Source organism: Falco peregrinus, chromosome 6, assembly GCF_023634155.1.
Source record: "Falco peregrinus isolate bFalPer1 chromosome 6, bFalPer1.pri, whole genome shotgun sequence".
Classification (NCBI taxonomy): domain Eukaryota; kingdom Metazoa; phylum Chordata; class Aves; order Falconiformes; family Falconidae; genus Falco; species Falco peregrinus.
Genome location: NC_073726.1, coordinates 8273348 through 8297143, shown reverse-complemented (window position 1 = coordinate 8297143; position 23796 = coordinate 8273348). Strand labels below are relative to the sequence as shown.

At 43.5% G+C, this 23796-nt stretch overlaps 1 protein-coding gene across 2 annotated transcripts in view; it reads left to right on the top strand.

Moving 5' to 3' along the window:
- Window positions 1-8173: 8173 nt before the first annotated feature.
- MAPK11 (mitogen-activated protein kinase 11) overlaps window positions 8174-23796 on the top strand; it is a 33395-nt gene continuing 17772 nt past the window's right edge. The window contains exons 1-3 of one of the 2 annotated variants that reach the window (XM_055808576.1): window positions 8174-8484; window positions 22116-22245; window positions 23163-23221. In XM_055808576.1, coding sequence (XP_055664551.1) covers window positions 8372-8484; window positions 22116-22245; window positions 23163-23221 — 302 coding nt within the window. In that variant the 5' untranslated portion in view covers window positions 8174-8371. Of the gene's footprint in view, window positions 8485-8995; window positions 9015-22115; window positions 22246-23162; window positions 23222-23796 lie in introns of those variants that run through there. The other variant, XM_055808577.1, reaches the window with a different exon arrangement.

Here is a 23796-nt window from a genome sequence, read left to right as displayed (position 1 = left end):
GCAAAAGAGAGGCAGACCACTAGGTGTATGAAGAAGGCTAACTGGGGTAAACTGGAGTGTGTTACTGTGGCAGTAATAAAAGATGGGCTCACACCCACCTCTGCGGTGATTGCAAGAACACCTGTAGCATGGCATAAAAATCACTGTTATCTGCAATTAGGGACATATTTGGTGGTAAGAATTTCCTTAAGGTATACTCAGTCTGAATCGATATAAAATGGAGATTGAAGATGGTAAAAAGTGGTGTTAAGAAACTTTAGCTTACCAAGGTATTTTGCTGTAAAACAGGCTGGTGTTTAGAAGAAGTGTGTTGCCTTTGCCAGTAAAGACATCTTGCCTTGGTCCCCCTTAGCGTGACAGAAACAATAACTTTGCACGCATTAAAAAATTCTATTGAAATGCCTCTTGCCTTTGCTTGTAGGTCTCTTACCTCTGCCAAGCTTAATTATGCTCATATTGAGAGAGAAGCCCCCAAATGCACTCTGGGGATGGAAAAGGTTTTGCCGCAGGTCACTCTCCTGTCATTTAAATATTCACACAAAGAAGGCAATGGGCATGACCATTACTTTTGAAAGCCCACTGTTAGGCCATTCAGCCCTAGAGTCTCAGTCAATACGAAAATGCAGCCCATTTCTTATTTTACCATTAGAAGCAAGAGATAACAGCAAGCAAGCAGCAAAAAGGACAGCCTGCATGTTTTGCTACTGGCTGAGTAAAACCTTAAGGAAATTGGGAATAATTAATTCTGGCTTAAACAATAGACTATAGTACAAAAAAGGACTACCTCATAACTCCCCAGTGGCCACAGGAAACTGTCACACAGCATTTTTCATAAAATAATCAACTCCACAGGAGGAGCTGTTACAGTGTTTGCTCACCCTTCTCCTCAGAATCATACAGGGAAGGGTGAGCCTGTCTTAATGCAGGAGACGTAAAGAGCTCAGCATATTTAATCTGAATACTGTCACAGCCATGCTTGACGTCTAGAAATACACTGGAGGAAACAGAAATGCTAAGGAGAGGCCACAGAGCAGCATTGGCACAAGCACAAATATATATTGGTGGTTTAGAGACTAGTACAAATTTTCTGATAAGGCCAGTGGGAATGAATTACTTTTAAATTGGCAGATAGTAACTTTGTGATGGTGAACGTAGCACCCGTAACTCAATGACCTATCTGGGAAGTTGCCTCCAGTCTTATACTCGTTATCAGCACAGCAGCCTTCCCGTGAAAGCTCTTTCCAACGCGGTTCACCTTGTTGTGTGGCAGTATACTTGCTGCCGTCAGGTTATGTCTCACTTATTTCTTGCAGCTGCTGATAATCCCATTCCTTTCCAGGGCCTCTGATCTTACAGTGACTTAGTATTCCCTTTGTTTATAAGTATTCACCTTCCAGTTTGTAAAAGGGACATTAAAGGGCTTAAATCCTCCGGTTCAGGGCCCTCAGCTAAATGTTTCCCAAAAGAGCCTTATCTCTGCCACTGCTTTATTCATCGATTTAACTGTAGACAGTCAGGTACATTAATATAAAACAGGTAAGCTGACGTGCCACCTGATACTTATTTCAGAAATATTAGTAGATCTATATGTTTACACACCTCTATATACAAAGGTTTATGGCTTTATTTGTTTTAAGAGGGCAATACATATATAAGAAGGTTGCTTAATCTGTGGGTACAGCTTATGCAGCTCAGTTTCTAAGAGCTGCCATAAGTACAAGAAACTGAGCAGTAATAAGCTACTCTTTCACAGTGGTTTCATACAGACTACGTAGGTTCATTAACAGAAATATGATTAGATTTCAGTAGATGCATGATCTAAATAGCCTAAAAGATCCCATGTGTATCAAACACATCCTGAATTATGATGAAACTGTGAAAAATTGTCCCCTTTATAGGTGGCAGCTCTTGAACAGAATGTGGATCATGTAGATCACAGTTTTTATCCAAATGGCTGTTTGGAATTATTTGAAACACATCACATTATTGTCTTAACATCCTGCCATAACAATAATAGCAGAAAGTTTGATACAGATATTTAGCAAGCAAAGTATGTTGTGGTTCCAAATGTGCCCAATAAATGAACAGCATGCCAAGCCATGCAACAACCGTTTCACCGAGCTTATCAAGCCCCTCTGGAGCCTCAGTAAAGGGCACACCTCCAACCACGTCCATTATTGTCCACACTGCTCAACATCTGCGGTATAATTTGTCACGTTACAGTCACATTACAACTATTATTTGGAGCCTTGCTGACATGCTTTTGAGGAACTGAAAGTCTGTTCAGTGGAGTCCAAAGACAGGATATAAAGTCAAAAGCAAGAAGGTGACATTACGATATCAATGAGAGGAAAATAGCATTAAAGTAGAAATTCCATTTATTACCTTTGTGGAATAGCCCACTGGGCACTGAAGTCATGCTGGTGGAAAAAAAAACTGCAGATACACTGGAGACATCCCTACACAACGGAACAACTGGATTTGTACCGTTTTTCTCAAATAGCCTGAGTTGTATCCTCACAACATATCAAATAAGGACTGAAAAACACAGTGATGGAGGATACGGTATTTTCAGCATGATAAGGCTGAGTGTAACTGCTCTATGGGAAATGAACAGCACCAGATTGGAGTATGAAATTCTGTAGATGAGTAGCAGATGGCAAATGAAGGCATGTGAATACATGCATCCCATACTAAGCCAGGCTGAAATCTGTGTTCTGCTTTTACAGGTTTTAGCATTGGTAACCATTTCCTCTAGGTGTTCATAAAGAGTTAAAGCTGAATCAGAACTCATATATTGTTCTTCCTTCACCGTAATTATTTGCATAGTTTTAAAGCACTCCATTAGTGCTTACCATGTTTTGAAGCTCACAGGAATCGGGCAGAGCAGCCCTACAGGTGTAGGTGCAAGTTTGTACACACCTACAGCCTTGGCTATTTCGAAGCCCTGTAGGTAACATGTTCCTTTCATATTGACTTAGTCTGTAGAATAAACAATGTTAGCCAAATTGACAACTGGTTAATATAATTGTTCCAATACATAAATATTTTGGATTGTGATTAGAAGAATTCATGATTAGGAATGCACAGTCATTTTAAAGATCCCACAATGTTTTCTTCGGAGCCGAAAGAGGCAACGCATTAGTCAAACAGCCTTCCTTAAGTATGATTCCTTATAAGCATCAGAAAAGTATAAAGTTCGGTGTACACGGGCTCTTATATCCCCATCTGCTTTTATCTTTGGAGTGTCTTCAGAGTCAACCAGGAGAAATGTATAACTGATGTTTATTCGGGACATAAACCCAAATTAATGCATTTGGAACAATGTGTTCTTGCTCCCATTCACATAACGAAATTCGCCTTTGACTTGAATGGGAACAGTGCTGGGCTCGCTGCAGCTACTGATTATACATGTCAATATTAGGCCGTGTTTGAATGATGCTGTATTATGCATAAGAATAAAACATCATGGAGTTGTTGTGAGACACCAGGCAACATAATTACATGGATTGCAAAAGAAATACAAAGCAAAATATAGTACTATATATTAATAGCCCATCTCAGCCATTCCCCATTATATCTGGACCTTTCTTTATTAGGAATTATTTTAAAGTTAAATCTGTATTTATTTTTCTGATGATGGTGGTGTTCCGAATGTGCATACACTGCCTTGTTGACATGACTTAGCAGGATATTCTATTTAATTAAATTTACTTTGAAGACTTCTGACGCCAATTGCTATCATGTTTGCAATCCCAATTAACATGAGCTTGGAATAGTACCCATATGTTGTTCCTGGATGAAGAAAACACTGCTACCTGGTACTGGTAGACTACAGGAGGCCCAGAAACACTTCGCTATAACTTCAGGTAAAGGAGACTGATTTTTATATTTTTTTCCCCCAGGAATTACATTAATTTAACAGGATATTAGAAAATATTTCCCACCCTGCATCCACAGCAGTATGAAAGGAATATTTGAAAAATGTTGTTATCAGTGTCCTCAAACAATAATCATAACTAATACAAGTGCTATTACTATCTGAGGCAATATCAATTGTATATATTTATCCTTAAAACAGGGAAACAATCCTAGTCTCAGTTCATAAATGTGGAAAGGTGGCACAGAGATGTCCAGTTACTATCCCAAATCCACACAGAGGGAATGGAGGAGAGAAGGAAACAAAGCCTCTGCACTCAAAATATATTACAATCTGTCTTGTCAGAAAAAACAAAAACCTGTTCTTGCCTTGAAATTATTATGATGTAAGCCAGATTTTAAAAGTCCTCAGCCAATAGCAGGATTCCTCAGTGGATTTCATACCTAATAAAAGGTATGAAATACCTTGGATTTTTCATGATCAAACCTGAGGTTCAAAAATGAGTAGTTAAATTGTAACAGTTTTCTCCAAAGCAAGACCCACCATTTTCTCACAACATCAGAAAAGTTTATCTGGTTTAAATACTTAAGCCGTAGTAGGACATAACAGTCTGAGTCTGGAGCTGGTCATCTGAATCAACCTGGGTGCTGTACAGGGCTTCCAAATAGGCATTCAGCAGCAGTGTTAATAGCGAAAATGAGAGCGATACTACCTTGCAGGCATAAGCAACAAGCCTCTTGTAGTTCAGTAACAAAGATACAGAGTCTCTCACAAAGCAACCTCATGGAAACTGATGTACTAAAACTAGCTAATGATTGACTCCCTGTTTACGGAAGGCTTCATTAAGCCTTTCCTGCTGCCTGTACTTAGTCTTTTCTGTAGTTACAAACAGTGACAGCTTTCCTATGTTATGATTACATGTATTCATAGACCTGGTTTCAGAAATTTGCAAGAACCTGCAAATAAAACCAGACTATAGCTAATTACTATAATGTTTTATTATTAATAGTAATGTATATTACATTCCAATATATTTTTTTCTTTTATCAAGATGTTAAGTATTCCTTACAACATTTTCAAAAGAAAGCATCACAGGAAGCATATTCATGGCATTCTCAGATTTATTTTACTGTCATTATTTTCAGGTGGACATGGTGAAATCTGTTAATGGGTATCTCCAAGTTCAAAATTAAGTGTGTAACAGGTCTAGTGACAGAATCAAGGTGGTTCATCCTAAACCCTCACTGGTACTTGGTAAATCTTTAGTTAGAGCTACCCTCCATTTACAGCAATTATATTGAGAACAGTCTGAACTCTGATCTGCTGACAGCCTGTCTTATATTTTCCAAAGCCTGTTTCAAATCAGTGCTGGGTTTGTAATAATATGATTATGTTTCCAACCAGGAAATTATGTTTTTAGCACCAAGGTGGCATTTGCTTTCTTCAGGTTTGCATGTTTATTATTAGTATGAAAGTTGCAATCTTTAAACTGTGTTACACATTAAATTTGTGATTCCTAAACTGAAAATCAAAGAACTAGAGAGAGAAAATACATGAGAATCAAAAGGAGCCAGAAGGAGGTTAGCAAAGATGTGTAAGCTTTCTGTAAAAAAAAAAAAAAAAAAAAAAGGAAGTGAAAGAGGAATGAGGAATAACTGGATATAATTAGTAACTCACAACTGGCTGAAATAATAAATTCCTTTGTTTTCACTGGGGTTTGTTCTAGCAAGAATAATGTAGGATTTGACTATGCAGTGCAAGTACAGCCACAACAGAAAACCAGCATCCTGCTACAGCAGCAGGTTTTCTTCCTTTGGTACCTGCTGGAACTGCTGTGCATCAGAGGGACCACACCCCCCCTTCCTCCCAGGGGCACAGCTGGATCCTGCCTCACAGGCTGCCTGGTGTCTCACCCTGCCCCACTGCAGCTCATGGGCCTCCCTCCCACTCCTACGCTGCATGTGAAACGCGGCCAGTCCTGCTGACCTGTTGCCCTCCAGCCATCAGCGCTTGGCATGGCAGGGAATTGTCACAGAGAGCTACACAGCCGTCGGGGCAGGAGGGGAACGGGTGTGCAGCATCCGCGCCAGCTTTATGGCCTCCCCCTGTCCATGGGCACAGCCTCAAGCACAGTTCAAAATGTAGCAGCATTTCATGTATAGGAAATGAGAGTTCCTTCTAAGGCACTGTATGCACAGAGGAAGCTGTGACTTTATCTCTTCCTTACGCTTTCACACCTTTTCGGAGTGTACTCACTTTCCCCTCCCTTGTACACGCACAGGAGCTAAAAGACAAGAATGCGGTTGACCGGGGAGCTGCCTCTTCCTCATGCACCTCCACAGGGCCGGGAAAGATGGATGAGCTGGGAAAGATGGATGAGCTGCTTCTGCCGTGGGAGGAGCAGCTGTCAGGGCTTGCATTATGGGAAGCCTCTGGAGACCTGTAACCTGCCTAGCTCTGAGACAGCTCAAATGCGCTGTCCTCCAACCTCTAGATTTTCCACCATCTCCCTCATTACACGGAGTAGAACATCATATATGTAGTAACCAATACAGCAAGATAATCAAGCACAATCTCAGAGTCACGATCGCAATACAAATAACTGACAGAAGCTCACAGAAGACAGGAAATTGAGAACTACTGTACATATCAACAAGACAGAAAATTAACTCCTGTGGCAATTGCACGGTTAGAAGCCTGGGCATATATGAATAGACTCAATTTCCAAAAGTCACGGCTGCAGTTAGCGAGAAATTAATACTTGGTGAGGGCCAGAGGCCAAAACAGCTGCAGAGACCAAGCAGAATAAAAATCAGCAAGCAGGATTATTTGCTCCATTTTGGCACTGGAAAACATTTGGGCCTGCTTACTCTAGGGGCAGCGGGGTGCAGGCAGAAATATTTCCTCTTGGCTTGGTGTAGAGCGACTGCACTGTTACTCTGATTTTAAAACTCAAAATGGTGGTGCTGCGAAAAATAAGATCAATGAATGTGTTGTTGGATTTTTCACACTTACCACTTTCTTCAAGTACTGTGCCTTCAGCACAGAAATTCAAGTGGGACCAAGGAGCGGTCTGGAGAGGACTGGGGAGCCTGTTGCACTAGAGCAGCATAGAAGTGAGAACTAGGCTATGGCTTTAGGAGTACTTCGTGCCCCTTAAGCGGAGGGCTGCAGGTAAATGGCTGTAGTGGCATCAGTCGTGTATTTTTTAATTTGAAAGGCACTGAGCAAATGCCAAAGTTGCTGGCAGTGTTCACTCAGTTAGTCCTAGTATGGAAGTCCTGTCATGCAACATGGGCTGGGGTTTTGGAGCTGGAACTTGAACCCTCCAGTGTTTGGGGCATACATAAAATGTGCCTTCTGGCTCATTATGCTCACAATTTTTCAGGTGTACGCGTTCCGCACACTCACAGTGATGTCCTAGCACAAGCTGAGCATGCATTTGCCAAAGTGAACTGCAACTCATGGTAGAGGAACACAGTGGACTTACATGAGCGTTCTGAAAAGAGAGGATTTACATTCCAACACTGATTTGAAGGCAGGTGCAGAGCAACCTCTTTCCTCCGAATCTGTGCAAGCAGGCCACATACAAGTAGTTTAGAGGTGCTCAAGGAAGCATAAGAAGTTATGGAAGGAAATAATACATAGGAAAATACACCGGTAACATGGCAGTAGTGCTGCAATGATTCCGGAAATCATTGTGTATAAAGCGCATTTTGGAGAAAAGAGAAAAAAAGCAGTAAACAACTCGGAGAACCTTTTACTTTAATTGGTGCGTGAATTTTGAAGATTTCAAGTTTTCAAGATTTTTCCACTGTTATCCCGAGGGCTTGAGCCTTCCTTGATGAAAAGCGGAGGTGTTTGGAAGATTGCATGTGGGAGCCAGTGCTTTAAGGGGAAACTCTGGGTACCGGGGGATGCCCAGTAAACCCGAGCTCCGGCCAGAGCCACGGCCGGCCCCGCGGGCCAGGCCCCGACTCAGACCCCGGTGCGGGGCCGCTGTCGCTGCAGCCCGGGCGAGGGGGTCCGGCGGGCCGCGGGGCAGCTTCAGGTGGCCGTGGCAGAACACGAGAGGTGTCAGCAAGGCTCCAGGCCACCTGCCGGTGCCAGGGGACGGGCTGGGTGACCGGGCCCGCCCGCGCTCCTCCCCGGCGGGGCCCCGCGCGTTGCGGCCGCTGCGGCCGGTGCGGTGCCACACGGCGCCCCGCAGCGATGCCGGCCGCTCCGGGGCGGGGCCGGCGCCTCGCCACACCCCGCGCGCTCCCCCCGCGGGAGGACACCGGGGGCGGCCCTGGGGCTCCTGGGCCTGTGCGCCCCTCGCCCCCGCCCGGGCTCTCCCCGGCCCCGGCCGCTGCCCCCACCCCCTCGGCCTTCCCCTCCCCTTCCCCTGCCGGTCCCTCCTCCCCGCCGGCGCCGGCCGTGCCCGCCTCGCTCCCCGCCCCGGCCGAGGGGCGGCTGCCGCTGCTGGCTGCCGGCGGCGGCTCCGGGAAAATGTCCGAGCGCGGCGGCTTCTACCGGCAGGAGCTGAACAAGACGGTGTGGGAGGTGCCGCAGCGCTACCAGAACCTCACCCCCGTCGGCTCCGGCGCCTACGGCTCCGTCTGGTAGGTGCGGGGCGGCGGGCGAGGGGCCGGGAGCCGGCAGGTGCTGCCGGCCGGCGGCGGCGGTGGGGGGCGGCCCAGGTGCCGCCCCGCGGGGGCAGACGGAGCTGGGGCGGCGGGGGGGACCCGCGCCGAGCGCCGGGGCCGGTGCGCGCCGAGCGGAGCGGAGCGGTGCGGTGCGGGAGGGGGGTGCCGTGCCCGCGCGGCGGCGGGCCGGCCTCGGGCGTGCGGCGGCGGGGGCGTGTCCGGCGGGCAGCCGGGGCGTGCGGCGCTGGGGCGCTCCGGAGCCGCGGCCGGCGGCCCCGCGGGGCCGGGGCATGCCTCGCCGTCACCCGGGCAACCGGGCCCGCCGCCGCCGCCGGAGGGCGGCTCCTGCTGGCCCGCCCGCCGCTAACCCCCCTCCGCCCGCCGCGCCGGCCGCTCGGCCGCCCGCCGCCTGACGGGGGTGTCGCGGGGCCGCCCGCCGGCCCAGCGCCTGTTAAACCGACCGGCCGCCGCGGGGCCGCTCGCCGGCCGGCGCCGCTCGCACCGGGGTGAGAGCTGCCCCGAAGCCGAGAATCTTGCACAGTCACGGCGCGCCCGAGCGGGCGGGGGGGGTCAGCGGCGGGGCGCGGGGCACGGCCCGGAGCTGTCCCCGCTGCGGCCCGGCGGGCTCCCGGCCGCGGTTAGCGGGGCGGGCACGGCCCGGGCAGCTCTGCCCGCGGAGGCGGGGGGAAGCCCCGGGGCGGGCGGGGGGCAGCGGGGGGAGGGGGTTTCCCCGCGGATGTCAGGGGAGCCGCAGGTGAGGGCGGGTTGCCGCCCAGGGGCTTCGGCTGCTTAGGGCAGCCTGAGGGTTTGTCACATCTTACCGCGAAACGTTTCCCGTGTTTTTTTCTGGTAATCACTATCTCAGGCTTGCGCTTTTGGGAAGTCCCAGTGCAGGTCGGGCTATCATTTTCATCTTTGATGCACGCTTGACTATGTTTATAAAAGCTTTGAATCAATTTTTGGAAATAATAGCGACGTTTAAGGGGTTTCAGAAAAAGAATCGTGTTTCTTTTGTAAGCCGGGTAAGTAGAATTACATAAAAACAATCCATAATGGGCCTTTAAACGTACATACTCACAAAAAAAAGATTTCTTTCATACTTAACTTTTTGTCACGGGCTAAGCTTGCGCAACAGTCGCTCACAGGCAGATAGCAGAGGACAAATGTTTATGGAGTTTCGTGTTTGTTGCTTCCTTCTCTAGCTCTGTGAAATGCCCCGATTACATGTAAACTAGGAATATGTGTTTTAAAAGCCTCCAACAATCAGCAGAAACACTTGGGACTAGTGCGAAGCATCTCTGAATTCTTCTCTTTTATTATTTCAGGCTTATAGTTGCACCAGGGAAATCTAGGCAAATACTGTGTGACTGTTGGTACCTGCCGTTGTAGTTAACCATACAGTCCTGTGACAACTGATATGAATAGTTTTACAAGGACCTAGTTCATTTAGGCTATAAAGTCTTAGTTTACTGTCTCCTTTTTTATTTTACAAACTAGGAGCTGTATATACGGTTAGGAGAGTAACTACTGTTATGTTTCAGCTGAACCTACGTTTCTGATTATTTTCCCAATTTATGCTGATGTAGTTTTAAGGGGAAGACCCACTCTGCTGAATTTTGTAATGAGATGTCCAGACTTTTGAGAAATTGTGAAGAAAATCCAAACATGGTTTGCATGCAGCCCAGCTGGTGCTTTGTCTTTATAGTTAATTCATTGTACTTACTTTTTATTTGTCTGTGAAGCCAAGGAAATCCTAGTATTTTATCAATGGAGAAGCCTAGGAACTGAGATGTAAAATGGAGACTGGAAGATGCTATGGGAAAGGTTTACTCTAAAATATACATTTAAGAACAGAATACAGCAATAAAATATTGCTCTATATTAATAGCCTTGTTAACATCGATGAACTGTAAACCCAAACAGAAGCTTGAATGTGAGGAAAAGTCTCTCTCAGAAAAGTTATCTATTTTTAGTGCCTATTGAAATTGATTTTTTTTTTTCCCCTTTATGTGCATGTGCTTTACCCAGGAGACCTACGAGACACAATCATTCCCTTGAGTAATATGCTATATTGCTTTTGTGAATAATTGTACTCCTATTCAGTAAAACATCTAAAAACATATTTAAGTCTTACAGAAACCACTGGAATCAAACAAATTCTTAAGTGCTTTGCTGAACAGAAGCCAAGGTCCTGAACTCCAAACACTGGCTTTAAAACAGGAACAAAGTTGTTGTAACAAATCTTTTTCTGCCTCAGTGAAACTCTTTAGTCCCTGCCCTTTCCTTTTCTACCGTAAATTATCAGTCGCATCTGATAGACTTGTGCAACTGAAGTGGTAACTGGTAATAAGAAACATATTGTAAATATTTGCATTTAAACTAACTTCTGGTTGCCCTTTTTTGCTTGCAGCTCAAAATCAGTAGAAGAGTTTGCGTGAGGAGGCTGTGTTTTGGCCCAGTTTATTGACATTTCATAAGTCTCTAACAGAATTTGTGTTTGGGTTAGTTTTTATATGCAGATGCATCAAATGTGCTATGGAGATAGATACCATTTTAAAACAGATTCACTTTTAGAGAGGTATCTATATCAAACACAGTGCTTTCCAGTATGTTTTCCTTGTTTTTTATTTAGATGTGGAATATGTATAAAAAGCAAACCTTCCGTAGCATAAAAAAAGCTCTACTGCATTTCTCACTTCTTTAATGACACATCATAAAGAACAATCCTTCCTGGAGATCCTCAGAACTCAGTCACACTGCCAAGTGGCATTGCACTTCAGCATCTGTGTGAACCACAGAGAGAACCGTGAGGTCTTTCCCCCAAGTACTTCGCTCTTGCAGTACATTCTGCGTTACTCCTGTATGTTAACTCTGCAAAGGGCTTCCCTTTTTCTGGGCTCTATTCCTATGGCTGTTCAAGCTGGTGGATATTCTGTCGTTTGCTGCTGCCAATCTGATTTTTTTTTTTTTTTTTTTTGTTAATTTAGGAAAAATATCAAAGCCCAGTGGAAGCGTGGTGTGTATGGTAGTTTAATTGCATTGAAAATGATCAATGGAGTCTTCAACAGGATATTTTAGTTAATTTTTCAGGTGATGTCTGCGTATTAGCAAATACCAAATTTACATGCAAAACTGTTTCTTTTGGAGTTGTTTTCTTTGTGTGCTATAGCTTTGCTTATCAAGTTGAGGATTTTTTTATACTGGACAATTAATTTAACTTTTCTGCAAGTCAAAACTCAGTTAAGGTTTTCCTGAAAAATACATTTTCACAGTGTCCACCCCCAAAGCTGGATTTATCTCTCATAGAAGTCAAAGGGCTGATTGACTGTTACAGAGCAGGCACTGTCCCTGCTGAATGTGAGTGTTAAAAACATTTCTGATTTGAAGTGCAGTATTTAAGCTGATAGGCATTTAGGTGGGAAGCAAGCAAGTGTACTTTCACAAGGTAATCTTCATCTACAACCGTTTTGGTTTAGATCTAGAGAGAAGAGACGGTTAATGTCTTGGGACAAACTGCATTTTAAACTCTTGACCCTTGTGACTCTGCCTTTTAAATAAAAATTCTGGCTGTGTTTGAGTCTTTCAGCTGTCCCAGTGATAGTGGTTATAAACTGGACCTCTGGCCTGCAGCACCCCTGCCTCCCTGCTGTATTACCCTGGTGGGACCACTACAGTTTGCTACCTGTCCACCTTTTCCTCTGGGAGCTGGCGTTCCACCTACTTGAGAGAGAGCTTCTTCATCTTTCTTTTTTGAAGCACAAATTATGTAATGTGAATAGATTTTGAGGCTTTTTTTTTTTTTTTTTAAAGCCTGTATGCCTCTTCTCATGCCAGCTTTTGTAAACTGTCTTCCAAAGACTACTTAGTCTTATTTTTGCCTGGGAGGTATGAGACGGCCTTCTGCGGTGTGCCATCTCTGATCTCTAAACACATTGTTTCCCATTAGCCTATTGGAAGCTCTGTGTTCTGCCTTCGTTGGAAAGGGCAGATGAACCAGAGTGAGTCCAGAGCTTCCTCCCAACCAGAAACTCCTGCGCTGTTTCCTCAGAGGCAGTTGGCATCAACAGTGCTTACATCATGCACTCAGGCTCTTTTAATTTTAAACGTATGCAATGCCTGACACCAACTTGGGTGATGTAACACGTTTTAAAAAAGAGGCTTGCTAAGTCAGAGTGTAACGGCACAGGCCTCAGTTCAAGAAAAGCAGGAAAGCGAAGCCTACCTTATGTCATTTACACAATGCAGCAGTTCAGTGGGTCCCTCTATCTTGCTACCGTAAGTGCAAGCTTAAGATCCATTAAGTTTTTGTCCTGGCTGATTTTGGGTAAAATGGGGAAAGGGAGGATGGTGTTTAGGTTTTGATTTTGCTTTGAGTAAGTACAAATGGAAACATAGAAGCGGAAGGCTTTAATTCCTAAGTTTAACCCCTTCTTTCCCTCATCCACTCTATTCTGTGCTTCTGGTTAGATTGTCACTCACAAGTGTTTTGGGGGCAGTAGCTTGCAAGACGAACATAACATTGCTGATTCTGGCCTTTTCACACTGAGGATCTCTAAGGAGATGCTGAGACACCTCAGTAGCGTATGAGGGTTTTTGAAGGCTGATATAAACTGTGTTTGACTGACAAAGAAAAGTTCCCTCAACCAAGATTGTACTGGATGACTTTTGGATGTTTTTTTCAAGGGACCTTTTACTTAGCTGTAGTGATAGCAAGTACATGATTGCAACTATGGGATCAGGTTACTGGACTTAGATGTCACTGTAATAGTACATGCTAGTTTAAACAGTAAATGCTGAAATAAACTTTTAGAGTAGTAGTAACACATACCTGCTGTATGTAAATACAGCTGGAAACCGAAGACTATAGATCTCTGCAGGCTAAAGGCAGAATCCTAAGCACATGTAGAGCCGGTTGACTCCCTTTGGTCTGTTCCTCTTTTGGATCAGGTCTTTTGTTTCCACTGCAAATACAGGGACTGAACTTCATCTACGTATGTTCATATTTTATTAGAAACATTTCAAACAATATTGTTAAAATACTGCTGTCCAAGATCTGCTAGCAGTTGTCTATTTTTGGTATGCATCATACAGAAGGAAAGTTTTGAAGCCTTTCATTAGTTTGCAGATACTTACAATGAGCCCTTCTAAGCTTATTCAAACGCTTGAAAACCTCAGTGAGAGATGAAGGCTGATACGAGAGTCCAGTCAGAGCCAGAACACCTCTTAAAAGTGTATATATGTAATAATGATACTCAGAAATGCAGCCTTGAAAGTGAGGTTGCCATAGGGAGGAGAACTAAATAAAAGGAGTTGCATGATCAGCGTTACAGTTTAGGAGGAGGATCGTGCAGCAGCATTGGTAGAATGAATGGATGAATATAAGTGAAGCAACAAAAAATGTTGCAGAGTGGGATAGACCCTTAGAGGAACGTGATGAAATAGCTATTAGGAGCGAAGACACAGTGGGGTTTGCAACTACAAAGCCAAGGGAGGTCAAGAATTCACTAAATTTTATGAAAGATGTGTGAAGGAAGATGGAATAGTGTTTCTGAGCACTGGCCAGGGAGACATCACTGAAGAGTTCATTGAAAGTGGTTTTGTTAGAGTACTAGGATGGAATGTAGGTTGCTTGTTATTCTTTTGTCCAGTTTCATCCTGCGTATTTCCCAGCTGTTGGAACAGTGTAGTTACTGACTTCGGAAAGGAAAGGGAAGTAGGATGGTGATTAGTGGAGTCAAGGTTCTTACTTTAAATGAGCATGTCTAAGAATGCTTTTAATGAAGGAGGCTGAATCAGGAAGGAAGTGTTTGTGGAGAAGAATGAGAAGGGCTGGGAATGGCTGTGATGGAGATCTCTATGTAGGATGCTGTCACTAAGACTGGAGTAGTTTGAGAGCAGATGACAAACGTCTGTATGTGTGCGTGAGGAGGGGTGGTAGAGGGAATTGCAGGAAGGGTGAAGAACAGGCAAGCTCAAGAAGTGGGGAGGATCATAATTTGTATGATGCAGGTTTTCATTCAGGAGGAATTACTGAGTCTTTTTTAGAGAGAGAAGGAGTATGGGATGGAAGACAAATGAGAGGCATGAGATGAGCCAGTTGTGGCAGAAAGGCCACAAGGATCATCGAATTACAGCCTTCTGCGTGGCTGCAGGAATACATTAGCAGAATAAAAATTCTCTGCAAAGGGTCTCCTCCGTCCCTACTTCAATATAATTTGTTGTAATATGCATCTTCCTGGCCACATGATGCAGCAGTGGCATAACTAACTGCTTTCCTTTCCTGCTGTCAGTTGTGATTGCGATTGCACTTGGCTAGGGGATACAGTTCCTGTTCCAGAGCCCTTAAAGTCTAGGGTCCTGGTTCCTTCAGCAGAGTTTCCCAGGGAGCTGTTTCCAGTTTCAGAACAGTTTTAGCCTGTTGGTACCACAAATCCAGTATCTTAGTTCTTAGTTCTGTGTCTACAGTCAGGGAGGGAGAGGGTATTTCAAAACCCCTACGTGACCTGGGAAAAAATTGCTACCGTTTCGTTTTTTGACTGTTGTGGAGAGAGAAAACAGGAAATTTGAAAGAGAAGTGGGGGAGGAATAGGAAAAAGAAGGACAAGAATGTAAGTGAGTTTTCATCTGTTTAGGTTTATCCAAGTACTTGAAAGCACTGGTGGGTTTATTGAAGTTTGTATCCATGAGCATTTCTAGCTCTAGGTTTAAAGCCCACAATTTGTAACTACCTGGCAGACTTTTTTTTAATGAAATGCTGAATAGAATACATTTGTTATTAGCAGTGTACTGGCTTAGTGGCAGCTGACAGATTTTGTTTACACACTGACATTGGGCTTATAGGCTATCTAAAATACTTTATTATTTTAGTGCCCATGAGCTGGTTACACTGCTGAGGAAGCTAACAGCTTACAACCCCAACCTTCTGTATTTTTTTTCTCACAAGTATGATTTTAAATGCATCGCTCCCACTGATGTAAGCTGTACTGTCTGTAACTTCACCTAGAAGAGTGTGACTGACTGCCTCTCTGTAAAGTTATTTGAATATTTAAGTCACTGTGGAGACAGAAGAGACAGATCAGAAGATTAAAAATAGCTTGTGGATTCAGAGGCTGATACAGCATTTTATGATCATGTTGTTACATTGAAAGACGATTGGTGATATATTCACAAACATATTCACATGGATAGCAATTATTTTTTAGTATTTTTCAGTGTCTGCTTAAAAGTATGTACATATTTTTATGTTGGTTATGGAACAATTATGCTGCATGTGTAACATATTTTGTGGATTTATATTTAGATTTAGTGGTAAATTAATCTGAGATAATTGACAGTGATTGTACTAAAGCCAAAACAATTGATAGTAGTGCTCAGCATGGTGTGTTGGAATAATATCCAAGTGATGGGATGTAATTTTACAATACAATAACCTATCATCATCAAGCAAGGGTTTTTTTTCCTCTAATGAGGAGATTAACATGTCATTTCAGAGCTGTCCATTACTCATCCTCCCACCTTTTGTGTTGCTACCATCTCATTTTTCTTTATGGTTTCCTTTTGAGGCACATATATGCCGATTTTTGTGGTTTAGTAAACAAACACACTCTGTACCTTAAATCTAGCTCTTAAAGAGTGGAAATCACCAACTTGAACTTGCATAAAGTAACAAAACATTTATAAAGATGGAACAAATGAGCCGTTTCCTGGGTTTACTTTGCTGCTTAACTTAGGCTTACTGCAGGTGGCCTTTTTCTGTTGTTCTCTTGCTGTACTGCCAATAGCTATTATGGTCCATTTTCTGGTATTGGATAGGTGCTGTTTGTGCTTTTTTCAAGACAATATTTCAATAAGAAGTAGCTCTATTTATTAAAAAACAAGAACAAGATCCGGGAGAAAACCCAGCAGACAAAGATCACAAACTAAACCTTGCAAACAAAAACCAAAATCCATGTTATTCATGTGATGACTTTCATTCGCTTATGTGACATTTATGAGAAATGCACAAAACAAGGTTGTCATTCACTGGAATTGTGAGAAACCTGGATTATATAATTAGGCACTAGAAGACGTCCGGGAGCAGTGTTCCTGTGTGTCCCCCTTTCTACCTTACTTGCCAATGCATGGTGCAGTAAGGGCTGCCTACCTCAATGACTAGGTTCTCTGTGTGTTGACCCCTCTTCTGTTCCTTCCCCTCAGTGCTTGCTCACAGACACCCTTCTGCTGCTGTTACTTGTTTTTCTCAGGAATTCAGGATCTTACAAATTAAGGGGACGTTTGTCCACAAGGAGGTTCCTGTCTCCTGTAATGGAAGGAGTCAGTGGGTACATGAAAGGATGCTGAGGTCTGTGGATAAGAGCACAAAGTTGTAAATCTGTGTTTTGAGCATAAATTGCATTTTTAATTCATTTTTTTCTCCTAACACTTACATGTAAAGGGGAATCTTCCTGTGTTCTGAAGGAATGTGACCCTGTGAAGGAAAGAAGCTTGTCTTGTGCTTGCAGTGGAAGAAATAAAACCAGAAGCCTAGAACAATATGGGGAAAACCCAGACCCAGTGTCCTTGTCACATGGAGCAAATTTAAGGATCTGCTTCTGTACAGCATTCTCTCCAAGTTTGTTATAGTGTGTCCAACCAGTTGTCAAACTTCTGATGATGTAGAGATATCAGCCTGACAAGCTGGGACACTAAATTATATATAAAAACATTGGAAAAGTTAACTCTTCTCTGTATTTATTTGCACTTAACCCCAAATGAATCACTGAGAATAAGTATACCAAATTATTTGTACAGATGCAATGCTTCCACAAGCATAACATCACGCTTTGTAGACAACCAAAACCTCGTGGTTATCTGGGGTGATGGGGATGGAATATTGGCTGACACAGGTAGCCTACAGCAGATGGGGAGTTTGCTGCAGACACAAGACTGGCACCACATGCAGCCAGCTTGGGTCGGGCCTTCGTTCTGCACCAGCTAGACCTGAGCTGGCTCTGGGAATGAGGAGAAGCTGAACTTTTTCCTGGCACTGTGGGTAGTACCGTGCCCAGCTCATAAGCCCTTTCCAAGCCCAAAGCATTAGGAAGTTCAGGGACTGGCTGTGGTCCAAAGGGACCAGTTGATCCCAGGAAGTGTTCTTCCTGCATCGGATACTGGAGTTCCCTAAATAGGGTACGAGTTGGCTCCGTGCGTGGCTTGTTAGACTGGGCTCCCACAAGCTGCCCTCCAGCTGTTGAAGCAAATTTGATCCTGAAGGTTACGTAGCCATAGCTGAATAGGGTGCTTCTAATCCCCGGAGCCCTGAAGGGTCTGAGCAGGCTGTGCACGTGAGCGGCTTGCCTGTCCTGTATTGCTGCTCTGCAACCACAGAGGATGAACTGGCTGTGGATACTGGGGAAATGGGTGTATGTAAGGCCATGTTTATAAACATCAGCTGTAGAAATCCACGCCCCATCAAAAGTCATGAAGTTAGTATGAAGCTGTTAAAATCCTGTGCTCTCTGCCTCCTGACTTTTTAGACTACCTTAGCTTCCTATGTTCAAACTTTCCTTGGAAAACTTAAGGACTGGGAAAATGTGCATATAAATAGAGATTCATATTTCATCTAGTGGAACTTCAGTAGAATTATTAAATATAGGCCTTGACAACACTGAAAAGGTAGGTCTAATTTAAGCAATGATTGAAAATCACACGAAGCAGAAGTCTCTAATCTGCGTGAAAGTGGTGCCATCCCTGTAAGCGGAATAATGGGGGTTTTGTCCTTGATCTTGGAAAGGACAGACAGCAGAAACTGTGTCATAACTGCAAAGCATTCTGGGTCAAGAATAATTGTATCTGAAAAAGCTATGGCTAAGATTGTTACAAGTTTTTTTTCTTGTAAATTAAAAAAACAGTAACAATTGTTTCTTTTTATATTACAATTGTCTGTCTAAAGTGGTGTTCCCATATGCTATTGAGGCATGTGAGCATACTGCTTCATGATGATGCCAGAAATAGTCACTGATGATACACAATTAAAAAGTCACTTATTTTCACTGCTTACAACAAATGAAGTGCTAACAGTAAAGAATACCTTGGAGATGGGAGATGATATCCCTTTGCAGGTGTCAAAGTTTATATCCATTCTGTCCAGGTACATGCGGTAACATCGTAAGCAGAGGCAAGACACCTCAGAATAAGTAGTTTCAAAGAAACTCAGGGAGCGGCAGCTGAACCGGTGGAAGGATTGTTTGTTTCCAGGTGTCAGTATAAACCGGGTATATACACAAGTGGCTGGCCAAAGCTGGAGCCCGTGCAAAGTAACTGTGCCGAAGAAAAAGGCACCGTAAGTTGCCACAGCAGTTGTTTGTCAGGGGGTGCAAACACCAAGAGGCTGGCAGAGAGAAGCCCTCTCCAGTCCTAAGAAGTAGTGGGGGTGGGGTGAGCTGGGTGTCACAAAGGGAGAGGGAAGGTGAGGGCTTCTAACCCTTTCCTTCCCTGTTAAGTCAAACTTGTTAACAGCACGGTTTGTTTGTGAGTTTTTCTGTGGTTTTTTTAAGAAGCTGTTTTGAATCAGTTTAGTGAGGCTGGTCACAGGCCCGTGAGGTGCCGAGCAGAGGTGGGCCCATATTGTCACTGTGACTGAGACCAGAGATGTCCTACCCAGGGACTAGCCTGAACGCTGAAGGTTCTTGGGGAATTCACACAGAAGGGGAAGCAGCTCATCCTGCCACCTAACTGTTGACTGGGGATGCTGGGGGATTCAAGGGACAGCCCAGCTTGCAGCTGGGATGATAGAATAGCAAGAGGGGGAGACAGAGTCCAACATGGAGGTGTGAGTGCACACAGGGAGGAACGCGGGCGGCGGCCTGCTGCTTGCAAAATGTGATCACAGGCAGTAGCAGAGATCACAGGTGTACGTCGTCCTTGCATCTGACAAACAAGAGAGTTCAAACAGCAAGAAATCTAAAATTTTGAATGCTTCACTGTTAATAACTTGAATTATGATGATGGTAAACCAGGCAAGGAAAGACCCTGAAGGCATTAGATCTGATTATCACTTGATACAGTTTCTTGACTGCAAAGGAACTCATGTAAACCAGGTCAGTCCCTGGCTGGTGCACCTCCAGTTCATGATTTCCCATTGGAGGTCCCAGGACTCAAGTTGCCATTTGTTTGGGTTTGGTTTTTTCTCCCCCCTGCCCCCCCCCCCCCCCCCCCCCCCCCGCCATGTGCTTCCATCCTGGGTCTAAAAAGCTGCTGTCATAAGAATTACTGAAGCTAAAAAAACCCTAGCGCTGCGTACCATCTGAAAGCTGTGCAGCCTTGAGTCATATGGAGTATAAAAATAAATCTGTCTTAAAGATCAGTGTTTTTTAAATCACTGAAACCCACATTTGACCTTAGAATTGGGAGGAGAGGGATGTTTATCATGGTAATAGGATTTAAAACCGAATTCCTCCTAGCCTTGTATAATGTATGCAGTATTTCACAAGCCGGTACAAGCATGAGTGGAAGGCTTGTGAATTACCAGAAAACCTGAGATGTTAAGTACAGACTGCTGGTTTGGGCAATGCTATTTATTTATCTGGATAAACATTTCCTTTTCCACTGGAAAAAAAAGTTGGAAAGGATAGAGTATTTGTGCGACTTGGTGGTGTTCTCCAGGGGCTTAATTGGCCAGGCAGGGCAATTATATCTAATCTTTGTTATATTAACAGCTAAGCATTGCCCCTTCTTAATTCTTCAGATTTACTTGTGCAACCTTCATGTTGTCCCTGTGGCCAGTGATGTGGAATTTAAGATACCTCTGTTGTCAGTTCTTCTCACACTGTTCATTCTTCAGCTGCTCCATGTGTTTGAGCAATGCAGCGTCCTCATATCCTGAATTCTGTCATCCCTGCTCTACTGTTGGAACAATTATCTCTGTTGTATCTCCTTCTTCCTATGCTTTCTTTCTTCTGCTCAGGGAATGCCCTTCCCAAGGTGCTCAGCAAAGCCGCAACCCTGTACACCTTTAAAACTTCCCTGAAGATCCACTTCTGTGATGCTTGCAAGAAACTAGCTAAGTAATTGGCTTATCTCTTTCATTTATCTCATGAGTGACTCACTCTTTCAATGGTGCCTGCAAGAAATTCATGATTAAATCTACTTCCTCTTACTCTGTTTTTATCTAATAAAATGTTGCTGGATTGTGCCCTGCATTGGCCTTCAGGGAGGTTGACACAATTCTAGGATAACTGGATCACAGCCACCTTTTGGATGCCACTCTTCTTCCTGCCCATTTGTTGCTTGTGTACTTTCTTGCTTCTCATTAGAAACACCACCTTGTCCTCCAGCTGCCTGCAGATAAAGAGGCTTTGCTCTTCAGTTGGCTCTTCATGACTTTAGCAGAGTACCAAATATGTGTAGAAGACCACCTATTTGGAGCTGATGATAGGCTTGGTGTATCAAGTTTAGGAGCTACTCCAGGCACGAGTGATGTTTTTGTCTCCAGCAGGCGTCTCCGACCACAATTTGCAGGAGTGTCTGCAACACTGTTCATAAGGAGCTAACAGCATTTGGTGTGACTGTTGACTGTTGTCATCTTGCTCTTGTGCATTTTTCATGTTATCTAATTTTCATGTGTGTAACTCAGAGTTCTCAAAGATAAACATGTGAAGGTTCTTGTCTTGCTAATGCTCTCTGGCAAGCATAGACAGTGTTATGCGCACTTCCAACAGAGAATCGCAAGGTAGTTTAATTGATCACATTTTTAACTTAATTTTCTTGCAGTTGTTACTCTTATCCATTATTTTCTTCATAAAAGAAGGTAGCAAACTGAATCATTTTATAATTTTCATGTGTAGTGTCATGAAGTAATACATTTAGGGATCATTTTTTATTCCTGTGCTATGTGACGGACATCGTTTTATTGTGGCTTCTTGTGCTTGTCGTGTCTTTCTAACACACAAAAAGCAGTGTGTCTCGCTTCTGTGCAAATGGTGACGTGCGTATTTAGTGTCCTCTTCAGCAGGGTATCTCCATCTGTATGAAGCACATGCTGTGTGTCAGCAGGATCTGTGGGCTGGAGTGTAAGACGTGTACCCATTGTTCGCTTGTTACCAGCATTTCCCAAGGAAACACTATGGCCTTGGCTATGTCAACATCCTAATTTGATACCAGTTTTGTGCCCTAACAGTCTAGCAAGCTAATGGTCACATAGGTAATTAATAGTTAGACACAAGGGCAACATTCCTCTAATTAGTAAAGACTCCAATTTGTTCAGTAAGACCCAGAGCGTGAACCCCCATGTTACCCTACAAGCCTTGCCTTGGAGCTGGAGGCTAGAGCTGCACTAAAGGAGCTAATTCTCTGGTTACTTTTCGCGCCATCTGGGGGAGGGTTACCTGGGGGTGAGTTTTGAACATTATCAGAAGCGTTAGCAATGTGCAAGATGGAAAACAAGGGAACTGTCTTTGAATACTCGGGAGTTACTGCTGACTAGCTTCCCTGGCTGCAGTCCCTGGATAGAAGGTGAAAGAGGGCAAAAGGAGGAGTGAGAGTCCCCAGGGGAGTACAGGTTTCTCCAGTGAACTAGCTGAGAGCTTTGAACATGCCATCAACTTGGACTTTTCCTTTTTCTCTTCCAGTTCAGCTTATGATACCAAAACAAGACAGAAGGTGGCAGTAAAAAAGCTTTCGAGACCTTTCCAATCACTTATTCATGCGAGGAGGACCTACCGGGAGCTTAGGTTGCTTAAGCACATGAAGCATGAGAATGTAAGTGGAGAGAAAGTTCTTTCCCTTCGGATTTTCATGAGAAAAGTTTGAAATATAGCTTAATTTCAGTTAGGTACAATCTTTTTCGAAAAGTATATGCAACTCTAAGCTACCCAAGATACCTAGACCTAGCCATCTTACGTGTAGTGAAGTACTGGCCTTTGAAGTAGAGACTTTCAGTAAAAGGCTGCCTTTTTATTTAAAAGTGATCTAATTTCATCTTGAAGATGCAGCTAGTGAAATCCAAAAGAAGTGGTCTTACTCTAACTAAAGCAGTGAGAGTGTTCTGCTCGCTGCTGTTGACTGCTCTTGAATATCAGTCCAGGAAAAAAACCCCACACCTCAAACCTGCTTTTGCTGAATTTGGATTCTGTTGAGAAATTAAGAGCAGGTACCGTCATTGAAATTAACAACAGTTTAGTATCTAGATGAAAGATAGTAGAACTCCAGGCCCCAAATAATTGAGTACTATTCTAAGTTTATGTGGCAATTAGTTTCATTGGGAGTATCTACCTGCTTAAAAGTAACTTGATGAATTGAAGCCTGAATAAAATATAGTGCAGTGAAAAGTATCCTGGAGAAGGGGTGCTAAAAAAATTAAGTGACAACAGAACAAGAAAACCGACAAAATTGTGCATAATTTAACAAGCCATGTGTCACCTTTTCTGTAATGAGACATTGCTTTTCCTGCCTTTATTTCTCATTGTCCAAAGTCTTGTAATTACTTTTTGTAATTAATATAATTTTCTGTTGGTCATGAAGATAGCTGTCGCTATACCTGTATAGACCACTTAAAAAATGACCATGTGTCATATTTTTGTTAAGTTTCATCCCCAAAATGCTAAGCACTGTCAACACTAATTAAATGTCCCTTTACAGATTTCTAAAAATAAAATGTTTATTCCCTCATCTTTCAGGTTATAGGATTGCTAGACGTTTTTACACCTGCAACGTCAATAGAAAATTTTAATGAAGTGTAAGTAAAATTTTAAAATCGTTCTGACGAGTTAGTAAGTACCACTTTGGTTTTTAAAAGGAAGCATGTACATTTGCAGCCACAGTTGGCTTTGTGTGAAGAACCCCAACAAATCTTCTTGCAACTTTTCCACAAAAAAGGAGGCAGGGCGATGGGCCTCATTTTAGTACTTTTTTGAAATTATAGGTATATGGTAAATGATTTGATGCTGCATAAATGCCAATAATCGTGAAACTTTTTCAGTTCAATTGTGTGTTAGCTGTAGATTATTTTTTTTCACAGCTAGATGGGATAGTTGAGGAATGCAGGAAAGTATTCTGTTGGTTAGAGACAAAATAAATTTAGGCTACGTTCCTGACTAACTTAGGACTAGGTGTATTTTGGTGTTACTCGGACATATGATCTATGCAGAGTTACTCTTGGTTTCATCATGTATAAGCACTAGGTAAACGATTTAGCGGAAGAAATAGTAATGAATATATTTTTGTCTTAACGGAAATTAGTGGCCAAACCCCTTTGACTCTGGGGCAGAATTACATAAATGAGAACTGGGTATGATAGATGCATACTTTTGT